The sequence below is a fragment of the Oculina patagonica genome, chromosome 6, assembly GCF_052425735.1.
Source record: "Oculina patagonica isolate OP01 chromosome 6, crgOcupat, whole genome shotgun sequence".
NCBI classification, from domain to species: domain Eukaryota; kingdom Metazoa; phylum Cnidaria; class Anthozoa; order Scleractinia; family Oculinidae; genus Oculina; species Oculina patagonica.
The window spans coordinates 13707864-13724389 of NC_135763.1; the positions used below are offsets into that span (position 1 = coordinate 13707864).

The window sequence follows — 16526 nt, forward strand, 5'->3', positions numbered from 1 at the left end:
TCAATCACACGCGCCCTCCAACCGATTTTTTTCGTTCGAAAAATGAGTTTTTGGTGCAAGTCAATCATCTGTTTCCATGACAATAGTAGGTTCCAGTCGTAGAACTGATCGTCTCCACTTGCATTGCTGAGCCGGAAGGTGGGACAGTTCGTATCTAAGATGGGTTTCTTGAATGATTGACTGGGCTTTCCTTTGCCCGTTGTAATGTGGTTATCGTAAAGCATGGTTCTACTGTATTCTTATATTGTATTAAACACCGGTTTGTAGTGGTGAGTAATTAATGACAAGTTCCCTAGAGCAGTCAATTGAGTGTGAACCAGAACCAGACTCTGGCCAACACAAGGACAAGACAATCCAGTGAACCAACAACACTGAGGGACGAAGCGGGAAAACGGCGAGCGAGTACGAGGAGTTCTGATTGGCGAGAAAATGGCGCGAGATTAGCCATCACTAAGCGAGAAATGCAAAACCAAGCAAACGCAATTAACTTTCGACACTCAAGTGAAAACTGCTCTAAAAGGAACAACACGTAGTTCAGGTGGATGTCGAGCCCGATCACTAGGAAAGTGAAAAATTCTGTTTCATTTCGGCATTCAAAACAGTAACTTCCACCAGGGATTTTTGGTTCAATGAATAGTGCTCAGGAGGTACATTTGTAATAAAGGGTATTTTTTGTAAATAATGCAAAGGAATTAATAAAACGTGTGGAGCTAAGAATTGAGACAAGTGATTTTAATTTAACTAGCACACATACGGGGACAAGGGGACTCGCCGAAAATGTAGGTGCAATTCTTATACAAAGCAAATGTAAAATTTGAAATGGAATACCCTAAGCGGCGCCTAAACACGATTTTTCAACCACTCAAAGGTACGAGATAGATTGTCCCCTGAGAATATTAGCAGGGAGGGGGGGGGGGGGGGGGTTCGACTCTTTATTAAGCGGACAATGCATCTTTAGGAATGGGGACCATGAGTGATCGAGGGTCCAGCATGCAACAAATGAACCTATAAGCTGATAATTCTCCCTGGATGTAATAGCCGGCTGTAAGTAGTGCGAACAATCCTTGCCGACATTCTTTGCTACACTCTCCAGTAGGGAATGTATTTTTTAATGCTTGTAGTCTTAAAATCAAAATATCAATTCTCGTTACTAGTATAGCTTCCTTTCATTTCTTTTAATGTCCGTTCTGAGAACTCCGTGGTGCATCATTACAATATCCGCAACTCAGAGGCCATCTTTCTTGATTTTTTTTTTACGTGGCCCAATAACTGCTAGACAATTTATTGCTATATAAAAGAGAAAGTATTCTATTGTCAGCACATTTTGTGGAAAAATGGGTTTAAAAGAAAGAAAATTAGGAGACAAAAAGTACAAAAAATACTCGAAGTAAAAATTCAGCGGCTTTTGATGTATTTTGATTCAATGCGGTGTTCAATCGAACAATCCCATTTATCTTTTCACCTGCCTTCTTTGGTTTATCTTCGTCCAATCGGCTAACACAAAATTGTGAAAGATTTTGCATTATTGATGTATTTATCAAAGGTTGTTTTTCTCAAACCCAACACAAAGCTAAAATAAAAAGGTTTCACAACAATAATGTTGTTGTTGAATGTTGACTCAGGATTTTTTTTTATCAAGCATTGGTTTTTTAAACAAGTTCTTCAGGGCTTCAACTTAAACGTCGAGGCTCAGTCACTTTGACGAGCTGCAATTTCCTTCTTTTTAGCCTTCGTTGGCTTATTTATGTGAAAATGGAAGAGAACACATTTCCGCCAGTGTTGAAAAGCCTTATAAACTCCATTAACGCTGAAGGCCTCCTTCAAAGCTGGCAACTAAATACGACTTTGGAAAAGTATTCCTTAACACTTGAATGGGCCAGATAACCTTTCTGCAACAACGACGATGATAAACCATCTGAATCTGTAGATTCATGGCCAGAGAATTCAACACAAAAACCTGACCAAACTACAGCGTTACTGAATGAAGATCATAACAAAGATGCTAGTAACAGCTGTAGTAAGGAAGCTGAAATGCGCGAGAGGAACGTAAAAATTTTAAAGCGTTGCGATTTCCAAACAAGATGTGTCCAAAGTTCGAGGACAGTTGACAACAATTACATCGTAGATGACACTGAGTTGAATGTTCTAAACGAAAGCGACATACCCGAAGCCGTGATGAATGAAAACGAAGTCGAATATGAAACGCAAATTTCTATTCAAGGAAGACGTAGACCCAATCCGTTAAATGAGACTCAACTTTGCGAAAGAAATTTTAACTGGAAAACTCGATTCAATTCATCACCAGGAAAATATAATGGGTCCCACTCGGCGAGTGATTCAGGTCAATTAACGAATGATAACGGCAGAGTTAAAGAAACTCGCAGCATGCACTTTTCAAAGCAAGATGATGACAAGAAAAAAGCAATTTGTTCGTGCGGAGAGGCTTTCTGCTCTCGGAGTTTATCCATAAGTCATCTATTATCAACCTGTCCTGTGAGTCTTTGCTTCAGAGTTGAACTTGAATACAACGTACAGCAAGTGATTGACGGTTGGCATGGCGACGAGAAAGTCATTGGGAAGGCCTGGTGGCAAAGTTACAAGACAAATGGTTTCCCGGATATTGGTATAGAATTAAAAGACGAAAAGACTGAACAGCTGGAAGCGCTTGTGAATCAGTTTATTGAAAGAACCATTACACAAACGCTTTGAGACAAGAACGGAAACTCGTTTGTGCTGATGGCGGGTCTAAACGACCTTGAAGATTAACTTGCCAGTTGTAAAAGGTCACTTTCCGAAACAGGAATCAATTTTTGGAACAGGTCGACCTTTCAGAGGTGTTTTTGCGCAAAAGGTTTTATATGTACATGTAATAGGTTAATTTATCACAAAGTGTTCAAGTCCATGCATTCACTTAAACGACTTAGCACTGGGCCCCGGTCTTAAAAGGTATAAAAAGAGGTAAAAGGAAGCTCAGGAATGACCTATGGTGCTTACAAGTAAACATTAGTTTATATTTTATTTACTCTTTTTTGCATTGGCAGAGTTTTACGTGTTGAAAAAAAAGGCTTGCTTAAGATTTCTCTCGTTTTCAGCAAGCTTCTGATTATAAAACTATAAGTCAGTGAAAGTTCTGTTATAACCTGAATGGTAGTAAAGAGACGCAAAATATACATACTTTGTCAAAAAATAAAATCCTTACAAGAAATACCTTTATACTCTTAAATCATTACGTTTCATCAACCTTTTTTTTTCTTTCTGAATTATTGATGTTCACAAGCCTAGTGCCAGTAACTATTAAAGGCCGATTTTCACGGTACGATTTTGTCGCATGCAACATGCTTACGACAGGTCTACAACACGAATTGTGTCGTGTAAATCAAACCTGAATGGCCCTAAGTCATGTTGTAGGCCTGTCGTAAGCATGTCGCATGCGACAAAATCGTACCGTGTAAATCGGCTTTAACGCATATTACTTATGGCGTACATTATTGTAAAGTTAAACTAAACTATAATGCACATAGAACAGTGTCTTATAGCTCTTCTAGTTCTGTCTAGGAGTATTCTCCCCCCCCCCCCCCCCCGAATGGGATGGTTGTCGATCACAGGATACTCCCCAGCATTCTGTCAGGTTGCAAGAATTCATAGGGACCCATTTTTATCTCCTGGGTGGTGAAAGGCCATGTGGAAGTGAAGTGCCTTTCCTAAGAACACAATATCACGACCCCGCCCAGGGCTTAAACGCAGCCTACTAGATCAGGTTTCCTGCGCACTAGCCATTAGGCCATCGCGACTCCCTAAAATGTTGCACTATGCTTGGTGAAAATGTCGTAACCGTTTGACAACCCCACCGGGACATGATAAAACACCCTGTCCAAACATTTTGATACAGTCATCATGTTCCAACAATGCTTGGTGAAGAACCGTTTGGGACAGCGTCACATATAGTCAACTTGTTGTTTTTTGGCGGCTTTTTTTTTTTTTTTTGGAGTGGGTATTTGGCGGATTTTTTTTTTTTTTTTTTTTTTTTTTTCCCGGGGGTTTTCCCCGTCGCCCTTTTTTTTTTTTTTAACAATTGCCTCTCCCCACCCAGGTGTAAAAATGGGTAACGGTGAACTAATGCTGGGGGGGGGGGGGGGGTATAAATACTCTTAGTCGCTTCATGCTAAAGAATCCGAGATAAGCTCCGGCCTGATGGGCCACTAGGCTTGAGGCAGACTTGACCTGCATCTTCAAAGTTGTGCAAAATGTTGATAAATACAGGATTGATCAGATGTTGGCAAAGCATTTTGGCGCTGCAACAGGCCGAGTCACTGGGCATCGTACATTCTTGGCGATCACGGCATATCTTTTTACACAGTTCATTTTCATTCAAATGTGAAAGCTGCGTCATTAAGGTCATAACCCTGCATTTTAACCCAACTTTCAAAGTGGAGTTCAAAATGCAGGGAACTGATTCTTGATAGATCTAACACCAGTTCTTCCAGCTTTTCACGGGACAGGTGAAAGACTACGCCATCTTTACCGTAGTACTTGTCAAGCCTTTTCTTGTCTTGTCTTAAGATCTTGTCCAGCCACTTGTGCAAGGTACCTTGTCCGATGTTGAGACATTCGCAAACGAACGCTTGGAATTTGTGTGTTTCATTGACAGAGGCGTACCTGTTGTTAACCCAGTCAACAGTTCGGCGCACGTGACTCGAAACATCCTTGAACTCTTCAACTACATTCCACACTGTGTATTTAACAAGAAACCTCTTACGTAATCCAACTGACAAGGTATTCCAAAGAGCGCTACACAGAGGCCTACAAATACTTTCTGTTGTAGTGTTTTCATGCTTTGTATCAGCAATGGCCTCTTCTGGCGATCCACTGATATCGATCATATGTTGGAAAATTCCTTGAATAGCTGCGTGAAGAATTTCTTGATTTGACGATTCTGCCCTTGAACTGGACATACGTGTAGTTGTGTAACTTCCAGGGAGTTCGTGGGTTTCAAAGGTTGTTGGGCTTTCAGTGCTAACATCTTGAGATTGACCATGTGGAAACGTGGCACTTGGATCTTGGTGTGAGGCGCTATTTGGACTAAGATCAGGTGTTACAGGTCGATCTTTAGACGTGACATCATTGGACGAGTCTTCTGTCGCAGGAGAAGTGCCATTTACATCTTGATTCGGAATCTGATTAGCGACGTGTAAATTTTCCTTTACAGTCCACAGTTTCTCTTCTTTATGAAACAAAGCTTCAAAACCTTCTGACAATTGAATTTTGACAGCAGAGGAAAGAGTATCACCGCCTGTATGTGTTCCTCCCCGCTCTACCACAATCCACAGCCCATTTTTGCATTGTAAGTGCCATCCAGAAAGACAAATTCTTGAAAAAGTGTTGGCTTCACCCACTTCCTCTTCATTAACTTTGTGGCCTGAACAAACTTTTAACACCAGCCTCAGCAAATGAGGGGAGCCAACAATAGCGAAATCACATTGGTGGATATCAACGGGAACACAAGACCCAGGACCATCAGTGCTTTGGTCAATCAATGTAGAATGCCCAGAAAAAGTTTCGTGGATCTCTGTGGTTTTTTCTACGTCTGCAGGCACTGTTTCCCTAGCAAATCTTTCGTTGCTATGCGGAGATTCTGTCTTATCATTACTCTCGGCACGCTCAATTTGTGCAGAAATTTCTTCGTTTTCCCCACCATGGTGTTTTGGGTCGGACACTTCTTCAATGGTTTCATGTATAATGGAATTTTCATCGCCACATACGGATGTTTTGTTGCTGCGATTCGTGAGTTTAGTATCTGTTAAATTAGGTTCACTTCTTGCTTCTTTCTCGCCACTACTCGATGCTGCTGCAGCCTTCCCATTTCTATCATCAGTTGACGCAGGGTCCCCTCTGCCACTTGTTTCACATTTTTCGCTTTCTTGTATTTGGCCAGGTGAACGATTATTTTCGGAAGCACATTTTGGAAGCTTCAGTGATTCCTTTGCTTGGTCATTTGGCACATGTTCACACGTGACCGAGGAATTAGTGTTTACGGAACTGCGTTTATCAACATTCGCTTTATTTTCTTGTATTGCATATCCACTTTCGTCACTGGACGTCTTAACAATCTCAAGAAACCCTTCACTAAATTCACCTTCACCTTCTTCCTGCAAGCTAGTATTAGTCCCTGCATTAGAAACAAGCCGTTTATCTCTGCTGCTTTCGGCTGTTTGAGAAATGCTGGAACTCCCAAAGGATTGTCTTCGCTCAGTTGAGCCATCTTCTCCATCTGCCGATGCTAGTGTACTATCAGTGTGCTCAACAAAATCAGCAAAGACTGCAGGAGGTCGTTTTGTATCACCATAATGTTCGTAGTCAAACACCAGACCATCTGGTGGAGTAAACCCTTCACCGATTGTGTTGCTTACATAGAAATGGCTTCGCTGTTTGCACTTTTCCTTCTCCACTCTTTTCAGTGCTTTTTGATTCTTCCTGTTCTGCTGGTTCTTTTTAAGCTGTGACGGAAGCGAAAAAAAAAAACAACCTTTTTTTTTAATTTCTACAGTGAACAACTTATTTCAAGAACAATTATAATTTTACTATACCGTAAAATTCCGATTATAAGCCCTGGGCTTATACAACTTCGTAGGGCGTTTTGAGTGGGCTTATAAACGGAGGGGCTTATATTCCGGAAGGCTTATAAGCGGAATAAGAGTCGATCAAAATACGTTTTTAAGTTAAAAGTCGTAATAAAGCAACATTTAGCCCTGCTCAGTACTGTTATCCAACAGAGGGGGATTATATCGGGGGGAGAGGGGCTTATAGCCGGGTGGCTTATAACCGGATGTATTTTTTGTTTCCAGGTAGATGGGGCTATAACCAGGGGGGTTATAATGGTATTCGAGTTACGTATAATAGCGATGTTTTTCGTTATCAAGAAGTATTTACCTTCGGTCGACAACACGACTTAAGCCTTGATAATTTTCGTTAACATACCCAGTCCCGTCCATATAAGCTATGCAAAAATTATTTCGTTGTACCTTTTGTTTTTGAATTTCCAAGCCTATTGATTTCACAGGAGATGAAACGGTCAGTGCTTTGTTTTTTAGGATCAGTCTTCCTACAATATTCAAGAAAAGGAAAACTAATCAGTTCACAACGCAAGGCAAGGAAGAATTCGGTGGCGTAGGTCAAAGCTGTGGTCTTAGAATAATTGCAGGGTGCCCAAAGGCTGGTATGTAGGAAATCCTGGGTGCCTAGCTCTTCAAGAAAAACTTTTATGATAGCAAAGTAATACAAGTCGTCCAAAGGAAAAAGTAAGTCGCCTGTGGCAACCGGGCTCTGTAAGAGCACAGCTCTGGTAGGTTAAATGAACTGCGTCAGCCCTGTAAATTCCGTCAGAACTTTGATATTTGGAAAGAATGTAAGCATCAAGAAAACATCTCTACAACAAATTTTGTCATCAAATTTTGTAACAAAGTGAAGGCAAATGTGATCGCAACTCGCAACTGCAACTAGCAACTTACAACTAGCAACTTGCAACTGCAACTCGCAACTCGCAACTCGCAACTGCAACTAGCAAATTGAAAATTAAACCGCTCAATTTTGATGATTCCTAAGTGAAGTCATTTAGGGAAGCAAGTGCCATTTCTACGGCATATATTGAAGACTGCCCATAGGACAAAGTGCGAGCACTCGCTGGTACTATAAAAGTTTTTTCGTCTGCATACAGTACATGTAGTGGTACGTGGATACGGCTGCGGGATCACAAGGAAGTAAACATTAAAAGTTGAGCGGAAATCAAAATATGGGACACAAATCACATAAAAAGCATACCTTGAAATGAGTGCTTTAATGGCTCTTCTTCTGGAGTGAAGGGAAATGCTAAAAATACAAACGGAACGGGGAAGTGAAATATAAAAAAAGGGGCTAGCGATACGATACTTTATTTATTGTGGGAATACATTTAGCTTCCCAGGACCGTAAATAGCAAGAGGCAAGACGAGGCACTTGCCTCGTCTAGATTTTTACCCAAAATTAAAAACAAAATATATTTTATGAAGAAAATAATCCCAAGTTGAACAAGAATTATTTTTCTCCAGAAATACATTTTGACAAATGTTGAAGAAAAAGTTTCAGAGCTCTTAGATTTCAAAATTTTCTGGAGGGTATGCCCCCAGAACCCCCTAGCAAGATCTTGCCTCGTCTATGGCAAAGGTCTGGTTATGGCCCTGGCTTCCAGCTAGTAAACAGATACTCCACAAAAAGAAAACAAACAAAACAAATAGTATAAAATTGATACAAACTTTTAAAAACCTCCCTCACAGGACAAAAATGCACACCTACAGTTAAGGCGGAAACTAAACACTAAAGAAAGAGCTAACTTTAAAGAATTCTTTTACAATACATTCCAGCCTAGCCCCTTGACTATCCTTATTTATTTTTCCTAACAAATATATTCACCCAGTAGTTAAATGAAGCACATACATGTTCCCTTCTCGTTCACCAGAAACAGACCAAAGTTACTGAAACCAAGAGACGAAAGCTTGTCAGCAAAAATGGGAAGATATGGAACCTGTGAAGTATTTAAAGAAAGATTGTTAGTATTGATTAAGTGTCTCTCCTGTAGTTAACATCGTGAGCTCTTAACTAAATCAGTAGTTTGATTGTCATTTTCTACCACATTTTTATTTCTTTTTGCTGTTTTTGCGTTTTTTTGCACTACCGTATTTACTCGATTAAGTGCCGCGACGCTTATTAAATTTTTCGCGCCTCAAGTGCGGCGCTTATTCGAGGGCGGCGCTTATTTTAAAATTGGACACCAAACAATCTAATCTAGACGAAACGTCTACAGTAACTAAAAGAAGGGTCTTTTGATTGTCAGTACTCGTCTCTTACGGAAGAGAGTTGTTGCGTTTGCTGTCCCAATAAAGAAGAATTGTAAGAATTTTGGATAGAAAAATAATGGGCGAGGCGGTAAAAATAATAATGACTTTGAACTGCGAAACATCGCTTTTTGATGAAAAGGAATTCCCAAGGCTGTTTTAGAGTTGCTTTGTAGTGCTATTTTAAGTTATACGAAATTGTCCCAAATGCGGCGCTTATTCGAGGGCGGCGCTTATTCGGGGGAGGCGCTCATTCGAGTAAATATGGTAATTACAATCTCCAAATACTATGGAATGGTAAAAGTAAAAAACGGTAAAAAGTAAAAAAGAGAGATTTTGCACAACGTTTTTACACACATTGAAACAAAATTTGTTCCCGTTAAAGAAGTCGTTTTTTACGGTTCGACTTGTTGTTGTCCAGTGTTGACCATCCAAAATACTTCACAAAGAAACGCGTTATTCGACTCTACAGTGTGTGTCTCAGTAGTTGACTGTCTTTTATCTCGAATTAGGTGAAAAAACCACGAGGGGCAGGGCAGGAGATCACGCAATAATTACTACCAGTACCACTTCCCCTTGATGTAAAAATGGACAAACCCATATTCTACAAACTATTCTCAAGGACAACTTACCTCCTTTGCTTTTAAGGACACCAAACACGGAAGAACTTGAAATGTACCATCCTCAAAGTGAATAATCAGCAGCTAGGTGACGATAAAAATTATAGTACGTGTGTGTCAAATAGTCCATTCATTCCTTAACAGAATTGCTTTCTATTGTTCTCTAACAGGGAGATGGGAACTCCCTTATATAAGCTGGATAGGCATATGCGGCGCTAAATGGTAGGTTTTCGAGTCGTCATCGTCCGAAAATAATACGGGATTGATTTTGACCATTTTGATCTGAAACAGGGTTGGTTTGTGCACTTAGATCAGCAATTACATGTAGTTATAATTTTTGAAAGAAACCACTTTTTAATTCTTAATATCTATCCTTAAAGGCGGTGGCAAAAGGAGGACACATTGTTGCTCATGGGCGAGCAAACGGGGAAACAATCATTGTTAAATGTTTACGCAAGCCTAAGCAGTCCCTGGGTACAATCAGTTCTGAAATTTGGGGTCTGGTCTGAAATAGGGTAAGGGTTTCAGGAAGTGCGCTGCACACCCCTCCCAAATTTTTGGAGAATACCCTTTCTCTCCCCCCCCCTCCTCCCCTTCAAGGACCTCTATAAGAGGATATATAAAGGCCTGGACAAACAAGGCAGCTTTAATTTGGGCATAACAAAACTTTTGTCCAATTTATTTACGTTTTCCAGCTAATGTACAAAGAAACAAACGTGTACTTGTATTAAAAATTCCTTGTTATTTACCTTGTAGTTGTGCACTAAAAGATAAAAGTGTTTTCCATGTTTGGAAACATCCAGTGCACTTTCATTGTCCAGTTTGTGTCCTGAAATTGAAGATGAAGTTGTAAGGGGAATTTTGCATATCGATGTAAAAGAAATCTACTTACAAGCTTGTACCATTTTTTCAACGACTGGTGTATTTTTTTAACGTCAGCAGTTTTTAGAAAGCACTCTTCCCTTTCCTGGCATAAAATACTCTCAAAATGAAAATATTACCAAGTAAGAAATTACCAATTCCATTGGCAGTTACTGTCCACACCTCCATTGAGGATTGTTGAAGCTTACAGATGGGACAGGAAGCGCATCTTTTGTTCTGTAACTTTGTAGCCATGGCAGATAGCAGCTCCTCCATGTCAAAAACACATGGAAGGAGAATCTTACGAGTCACTCCATCCCATGTGGTGACAGAGACTTGAACTGGTTCACTATAAAAAAAGAGGAAATTTCAAAGATAGATAAACATCTATTCATTTGTCTCACAGTGAAGTCACTTAAAGGTGTTCATCAAATTGCCCAAAATCATGACTATCACAATTATGTAAATGTCTCCCAAATTGCGTCACCATAGTAAAAATTAATTAATTAATTAATTCAAACAAATACAGTCGAAGCTCTCGTAAGCGGACACCCTCGGGACGCGAAAAAAGTGTCCGTAACTGGAGCTGGCCGCTTACTAGAATGATTCTCGTAAGCGGCCACTAGAGGTGTAGGGGATAGATGGCCGCTTACAGGAGCTTGCCAAGCTAACAATAACCGGACGGACGTGGATTACGACAAAACAAACACTGAAATATTGTACTGTAATTACTGTAAAATCATTGTGACGAACGACGATGTGAAGTTGAATGATAAAAACAAGATAAAGAGGTTGTTAATAGGATTTTCTTTAGGGTGCCCGCTTACGGGAGCTTAAAAACAAAGAAAAAGTCTAACTCGTTATCTCTGAAATTGTCCGCAGCCGCTTATGGGAATGTCCGTTTAAGAGAATGTAAAAATACAGAGTTTGTATGGGAGTTAAAACGGGGTTTCAAACCAGGCGGCCGTAAGTAGAGCTGTCCGCTTACGAGAGTGTCGGTTAAGAGAGCTTCGACTGTAGTTATAATAATAATATATCACCATGAGTTTACATCTTACCAGTTCCCACTTGAGCTGCTGGAAATGCTTTTATCCTAGAAATAACATTAGGTCCCCATAAATCATCTTTATCTGAGACATTCACATATGTTGCAGAAATTTCAAATCAACTCTCAGGAGGTGTTTTCCTATACATTAAAGTGAGGGGGAAAGGGGGGGGGGGGGGTTGTCGGTGGTGATTGTCTGAAAATTCAAAAGAAACCTCTTAAAGATACCAGAATCTTGCTTTGTGGGTGTGGCTCAAATTAGTTTCACTCCTAAAGGGTATCAAATATTTAAAAATAAAACAACTGATTTTTTCTCAACACTGGAGGAAAACTGTACTTATGGTGGTTATTTTAAGTCTTATTAAACACACTAGGAGGTACCAAATTCAAACCACACTTTTTAACCCCTGAAAGTTAAACATGGCAGTCACCCTTAGTCACTTTTACATCATTAACTCTTGAGTACTTACTACATGCAAGCTGTCTCCTCCATTATGGACTGACACAGGCAGCAGGAATTTTTTCCGCTTACGATGCTCAATCCAGAATTCTTTTGCTTCTCTTAAACCACTCACCCATTCTTCCATTTCTTGTGTTGACTGTTAAATGTAATATGCAAATTGGTTAATAATCTCTACTTTTAAAAGGGCCACAACTTAAGTTTGTCAATAATTTCAATTACAGTCATGTGCCACCTCACCTTGCCTAGCCACACCTTGCCTCCCCTCACTCTGCCTTGCCCTGCCCCTCACCTCACATTGCTCTGCCTTGCCCTGCCCCTCACTTCACCTTACCTCACCTCCAGCTCACCTCGCCTAGCCACACCTTCCTCTGCCTTGCCCCACCCCCACCTTACTCCCCCTCACCTCACCCACCTGCCCACCAAACTTACCCCACCTCAAGCCACCCCACCTCACATCACCTCAACTTATCTCATCATTCTTACATCAAAGTGAAGTATGTTAGTGTGACAGTAGCACTGATGTTGATCAGTAGCTTCTGGATCAAAAGTGATATGGATGGTTCTTTATACATGTAAGCTCTAACTGGATTTTGATTCATCAGTGTACATGACATGAAAAAGGGATAAATCCTTCTATTTGTGGATGGGATATAAGTCCATTGCAGGTTACAACACTTACAGTGTTTTGTCCAGTTTCCCTTTTAGTTAACTAGCAGAATTCTGCATGGCAAGAAACACAGCATGGAGGGAAATTACTTCGCCCAAGAACAGTCAGCATTGTAGAGATTGAACAACCCTATAATGTGCATCAGTCAGTCTAAAGTCTAACAGTCATAAGACCACTGCACCTCCACAGCTAGATGACTATTAATTACCTCAGCAGAAAACATATACTCTGTGGCCTTTTGGTCATTTAGTGTCAGCTTGAAACTGCAGTTCTTGTATCGTTTGTTGGCCATCAACATTTCTGCGCTGGTGATGCCACACACCTAAGAAAATGGTGATAGATACAATGCCTCTTGACCTTCACCTGTAGGGGGAAGGGTGGGGACTCTTCCATGACAGGGTGACCCAGGGCTCAAAAAATTAAAATAAATAAACGTAATCACAATTTGCACTTCGGCCACATTGGTGAGAGACGGAGTGCTTTCACAAGAATTTTTATAAGGGGGAGAATAAGGGGGAGGGGTTTTGGATGTTAGAAAATATTATTTTTATTCACTTAAGCTAACATTATTAACAACCTCTGGATATGCTCCTGGTATTTTCACAATTTCTTAAATAGGATATAGGGGACACCTTCACTCATGACAAGTAGCACCGATGCTCACTCGTGCCACTTTGACACAATTATATTGTCCATTGTAACAGTTTGATGATATGCATAATCACGTCCAGAAGTTAACTCTACTTCATGTAGTCACTGTGGGAGGGGCCAACAATATAAAAGTTCATCTTGTATAACAATAAACTTGATTTAAAATAAATAGGATTTCGAGTTGGATTTCAAGTTGGATTTTCGAGTTGGATTTTCGAGTTGGATTTTCAAGTTGGATTTCGAGTTAGGATTTCGAGTTGGATTTTCGAGTTGGATTTCGAGTTAGGATTTCAAGTTGGATCTTTTAGTTGGATTTCGAGTTAGGATTTCGAGTTGGATTTCGAGTTAGGATTTCCAGTTGGATTTTAGAGTTGCTTACCATACTAAACACTCTGGTTAGCCTACTGTACACACCGGTTAGCCTTCTATGCACTCCGGTTAGCCTACTATAGGCTCCGGTTAGCCTACTACACACTCCTGTTAGCCTACTATTCACCTCGGTTAGCCTACTATGCACTCCGGTTAGCCTGTTTACGGTTAGCTTTCAATAATTTTAATGGGTTTTGCTTTGTCAAAAAAATCCTGACTCGAAAATCCTTACTCCAAAATCCAACTCGAAAATCCTAACTCGAAAATCCAACTTGAAAACCCAACTCGAAAATCCAACTCGAAATCCTAACTCGAAATCCAACTCGAAAATCCAACTCGAAAATCCAACAGGAAATCCTAACTCGAAACCCTAACTCGGGAGCTAGTCTGTCTCAAAAATCCCCCATCCCGAACAATAATGCAACCCCTGAATTTCCACCTTACAACCCCTTCCACTTTGACCTGATGATATTAATTGGCATAGATACATATATAGCTGACTGGTTACAAACTTAATTATATTCAAGGGGTTTTGAAGAAATAAATAATTTAATTAATTGCATTTTAACTTCTCACACACAGTAAAAAAAGTTTGCAATGCACCTCTTCCAGATGTATCTTAAAATCTTCTTTAGATCTTTGTCCTCTGTGAAAACTCTCCCTGCTTTCATACTGATAAATCACTGTTTCCAACAGCTGTCAATTAAAGGAAACTTATTAATTAATTAATTAAGAAAGTAATGTCATTATTGAACAAAATATTTGAACAGTTCCTATTAATAATTATTAAGCAAAAATAGATTATGCTTTGATTTCTCAAACTCTTGCCGATTTTTCAAGCCTCCAGCTGGTAACTTAAACCAAAAGTCATTCGATCCCTATAAGTTGAGCACCTCACCATAATATTTTTCCCTGATTTCTTGGACTCTCTACTTCATGAAACAGTTTTTGGTTCCTTTGTGGGCTTGGACAGGCTTTTAGCCAGGATATAAAAAGCGGGGGTCCAAAATTTTTATAAAGCCTGACTTTGTCCCCATAGGAGGGCCTGAGGAGCATGCAAGGTGTTTTTCTGCAGTTATGAGTGCAAAGGTGTCTAAAAACTTCCAAATTTGCTGGAAAAACCTCTGTATACAGTAATTCATATTAAATTTCAGTGATAAGTGGCTGTCCACAGGACTCCTTGACTCCCACCTGGCTAAAAGCCTGGGCTTAAGAAATCAGGATTCCATTGTCAGTATTTTGTTCAAGTTTTGTTTTTCATGTCTGTTGACTTGTTCAAGCCATAGGCATTGCCTATGGCTTGTCTAAATCCATCACCCTTCTCTTTTTCTTGTCTGTGGAGGGGGGAAAGGGTGTGGGAGCCCAGGAGAAAAAGGGTGGGAAGCAGGAGAAAACAAGTAAACGTTTGGAACACTTCATCAAATTTTGCAATTGATATGGGACAAAGAGATGGAAACCACCACAGAAAGGGGAATGAAGCAGGAGTAAAAGGTATGGGAAATGGAAGTAAAAGGTAAAGGAAGCGAGAGGTAGTCATGAGAAATACATTATAACATCAATAATAATTATTAGAAAATCGCCTTTGATTTAAGTTTTGAGTTTAAAATGTACACACTAAATGATGTGCACAAAAGAGATCCATGCAATGCTGCAGCTGATTGGTTAAATGTAGCCTGCATGGCAGGCGCATTAAAAGGGGAGGAGTTGTGAAAAAAAATAACACAAGAAGCATCCTCCCTCCCTTTCCCCTTTCGATGGCTGACATGCAAACTATGTCAAATGGGACTAACGACCACTTGAAAATGCAAAAAGGCTAGGACGTCAGTATACCTGCCAACTTTTTCTGGGTCAAAAGCGTGAGATTTTTATCCTCAGAGTGCCAGGATTTCCGAAAACGATACGACAATGTCCGAAGTTTTTCGAAGATGTCCGAAGTATTCCGAAGACGTTCCGAACATATTCTAGCTGACCCAGTGCATGTACGTACGTGTTTTCCTAAACACGACCTTGTTCCCAATGCTTTTTTTTTGTCAAAACTCTGAGATTTCGGGGAAAGTATCGTCATTTACTCATTTTACATGGAGTTTTCATTTCTCACATTGGTTTGAGTTTACATTTTTTGGAAAGTGTGTCATTTGTGGTTTTAAAAACTCACATTTTTCGACTAGGCGTGAGAAATTGGTTCGTAAGCGTGAGTTGGCGTGAGATCGAAGTTTTCAACTCGCAGGCGTGAGACTCAAGCCCAAGGCGTGAGACTCACGCCCAAGGCGTGAGAGTTGGCAGGTATACATCAGTATGATTTTTTCAGCTCATATCTCAGCTTCACATGGAACTGATGGTGCTTTTAAAAACTTCAAACTAGGTCACATAATGCAAAAAAAATTAAAACTGACTGAAAAAGCAAAACTTTAAAAACCAATAATAATAACAACAAAATTGCATCAGTTGAAAGTATGACGAAGTATTAAATTCTGCCCACATAAGCTTAATTATGAGAATAATAAGCTTATATTAAAATTCAGTTTCAGTTTCCAACTAGGCACCTTATGATGATCGAGTCATTTCGCCATTAACTTTGAATTATTTACAGCAAAATTAATAAAACTCCCAGGTTGTTAGAAGTTTGGTAATTTATCAGTTTAATCACACACTGTAATAACAAACATTATTTAATTCTCCGCCGGAAACAAGCAATCCAAAATCAAAACACAATTGCACTTCCAGTAGAGCAACACTTACCACAAAGAAAGCTCGTTTTGGTCCTTTGAACTTAGCTGGTCTGTGAAAAACCAAATTCCCTTCTAGATGAGGAGGTGGACGAGTCTGTAGCATAAAAGGAGACAATCACTAGATAGCGAAGTATCAAGGTTTTGATATCAGAGAAAACGAGACAAGTTACCAGTGGAAGGCTAGGTACTTCCGCTCCAGAAGCCATGTTTTGGAAACTCTATAGCCTCACTGTGATGCAGACAATTTACAAGATGAG

General features: G+C 40.0%; 1 protein-coding gene and 1 long non-coding RNA gene across 2 annotated transcripts; both read right to left on the minus strand.

Moving 5' to 3' along the window:
- Positions 1-2660: 2660 nt before the first annotated feature.
- On the minus strand, positions 2661-3918 carry LOC144657400 (uncharacterized). The gene is made up of 2 exons (XR_013571518.1): positions 3865-3918; positions 2661-3812 (listed from the first exon to the last, which is right to left on the minus strand). It is a non-coding gene; the product is annotated as an uncharacterized LOC144657400 (long non-coding RNA).
- Positions 3919-4122: 204 nt separating this feature from the next.
- Positions 4123-16504, minus strand: LOC144657324 (uncharacterized). The gene is made up of 13 exons (XM_078517662.1): positions 16440-16504; positions 16280-16363; positions 14144-14236; positions 12729-12842; positions 11861-11989; positions 11404-11438; positions 10501-10694; positions 10234-10313; positions 9497-9568; positions 8467-8554; positions 7816-7863; positions 7020-7099; positions 4123-6494 (listed from the first exon to the last, which is right to left on the minus strand). The coding sequence occupies exons 1-13, from the start codon at positions 16473-16475 to the stop codon at positions 4365-4367; spliced, it is 3183 nt and encodes a 1060-aa protein (XP_078373788.1). The 5' UTR covers positions 16476-16504; the 3' UTR covers positions 4123-4364.
- Positions 16505-16526: the final 22 nt, after the last annotated feature.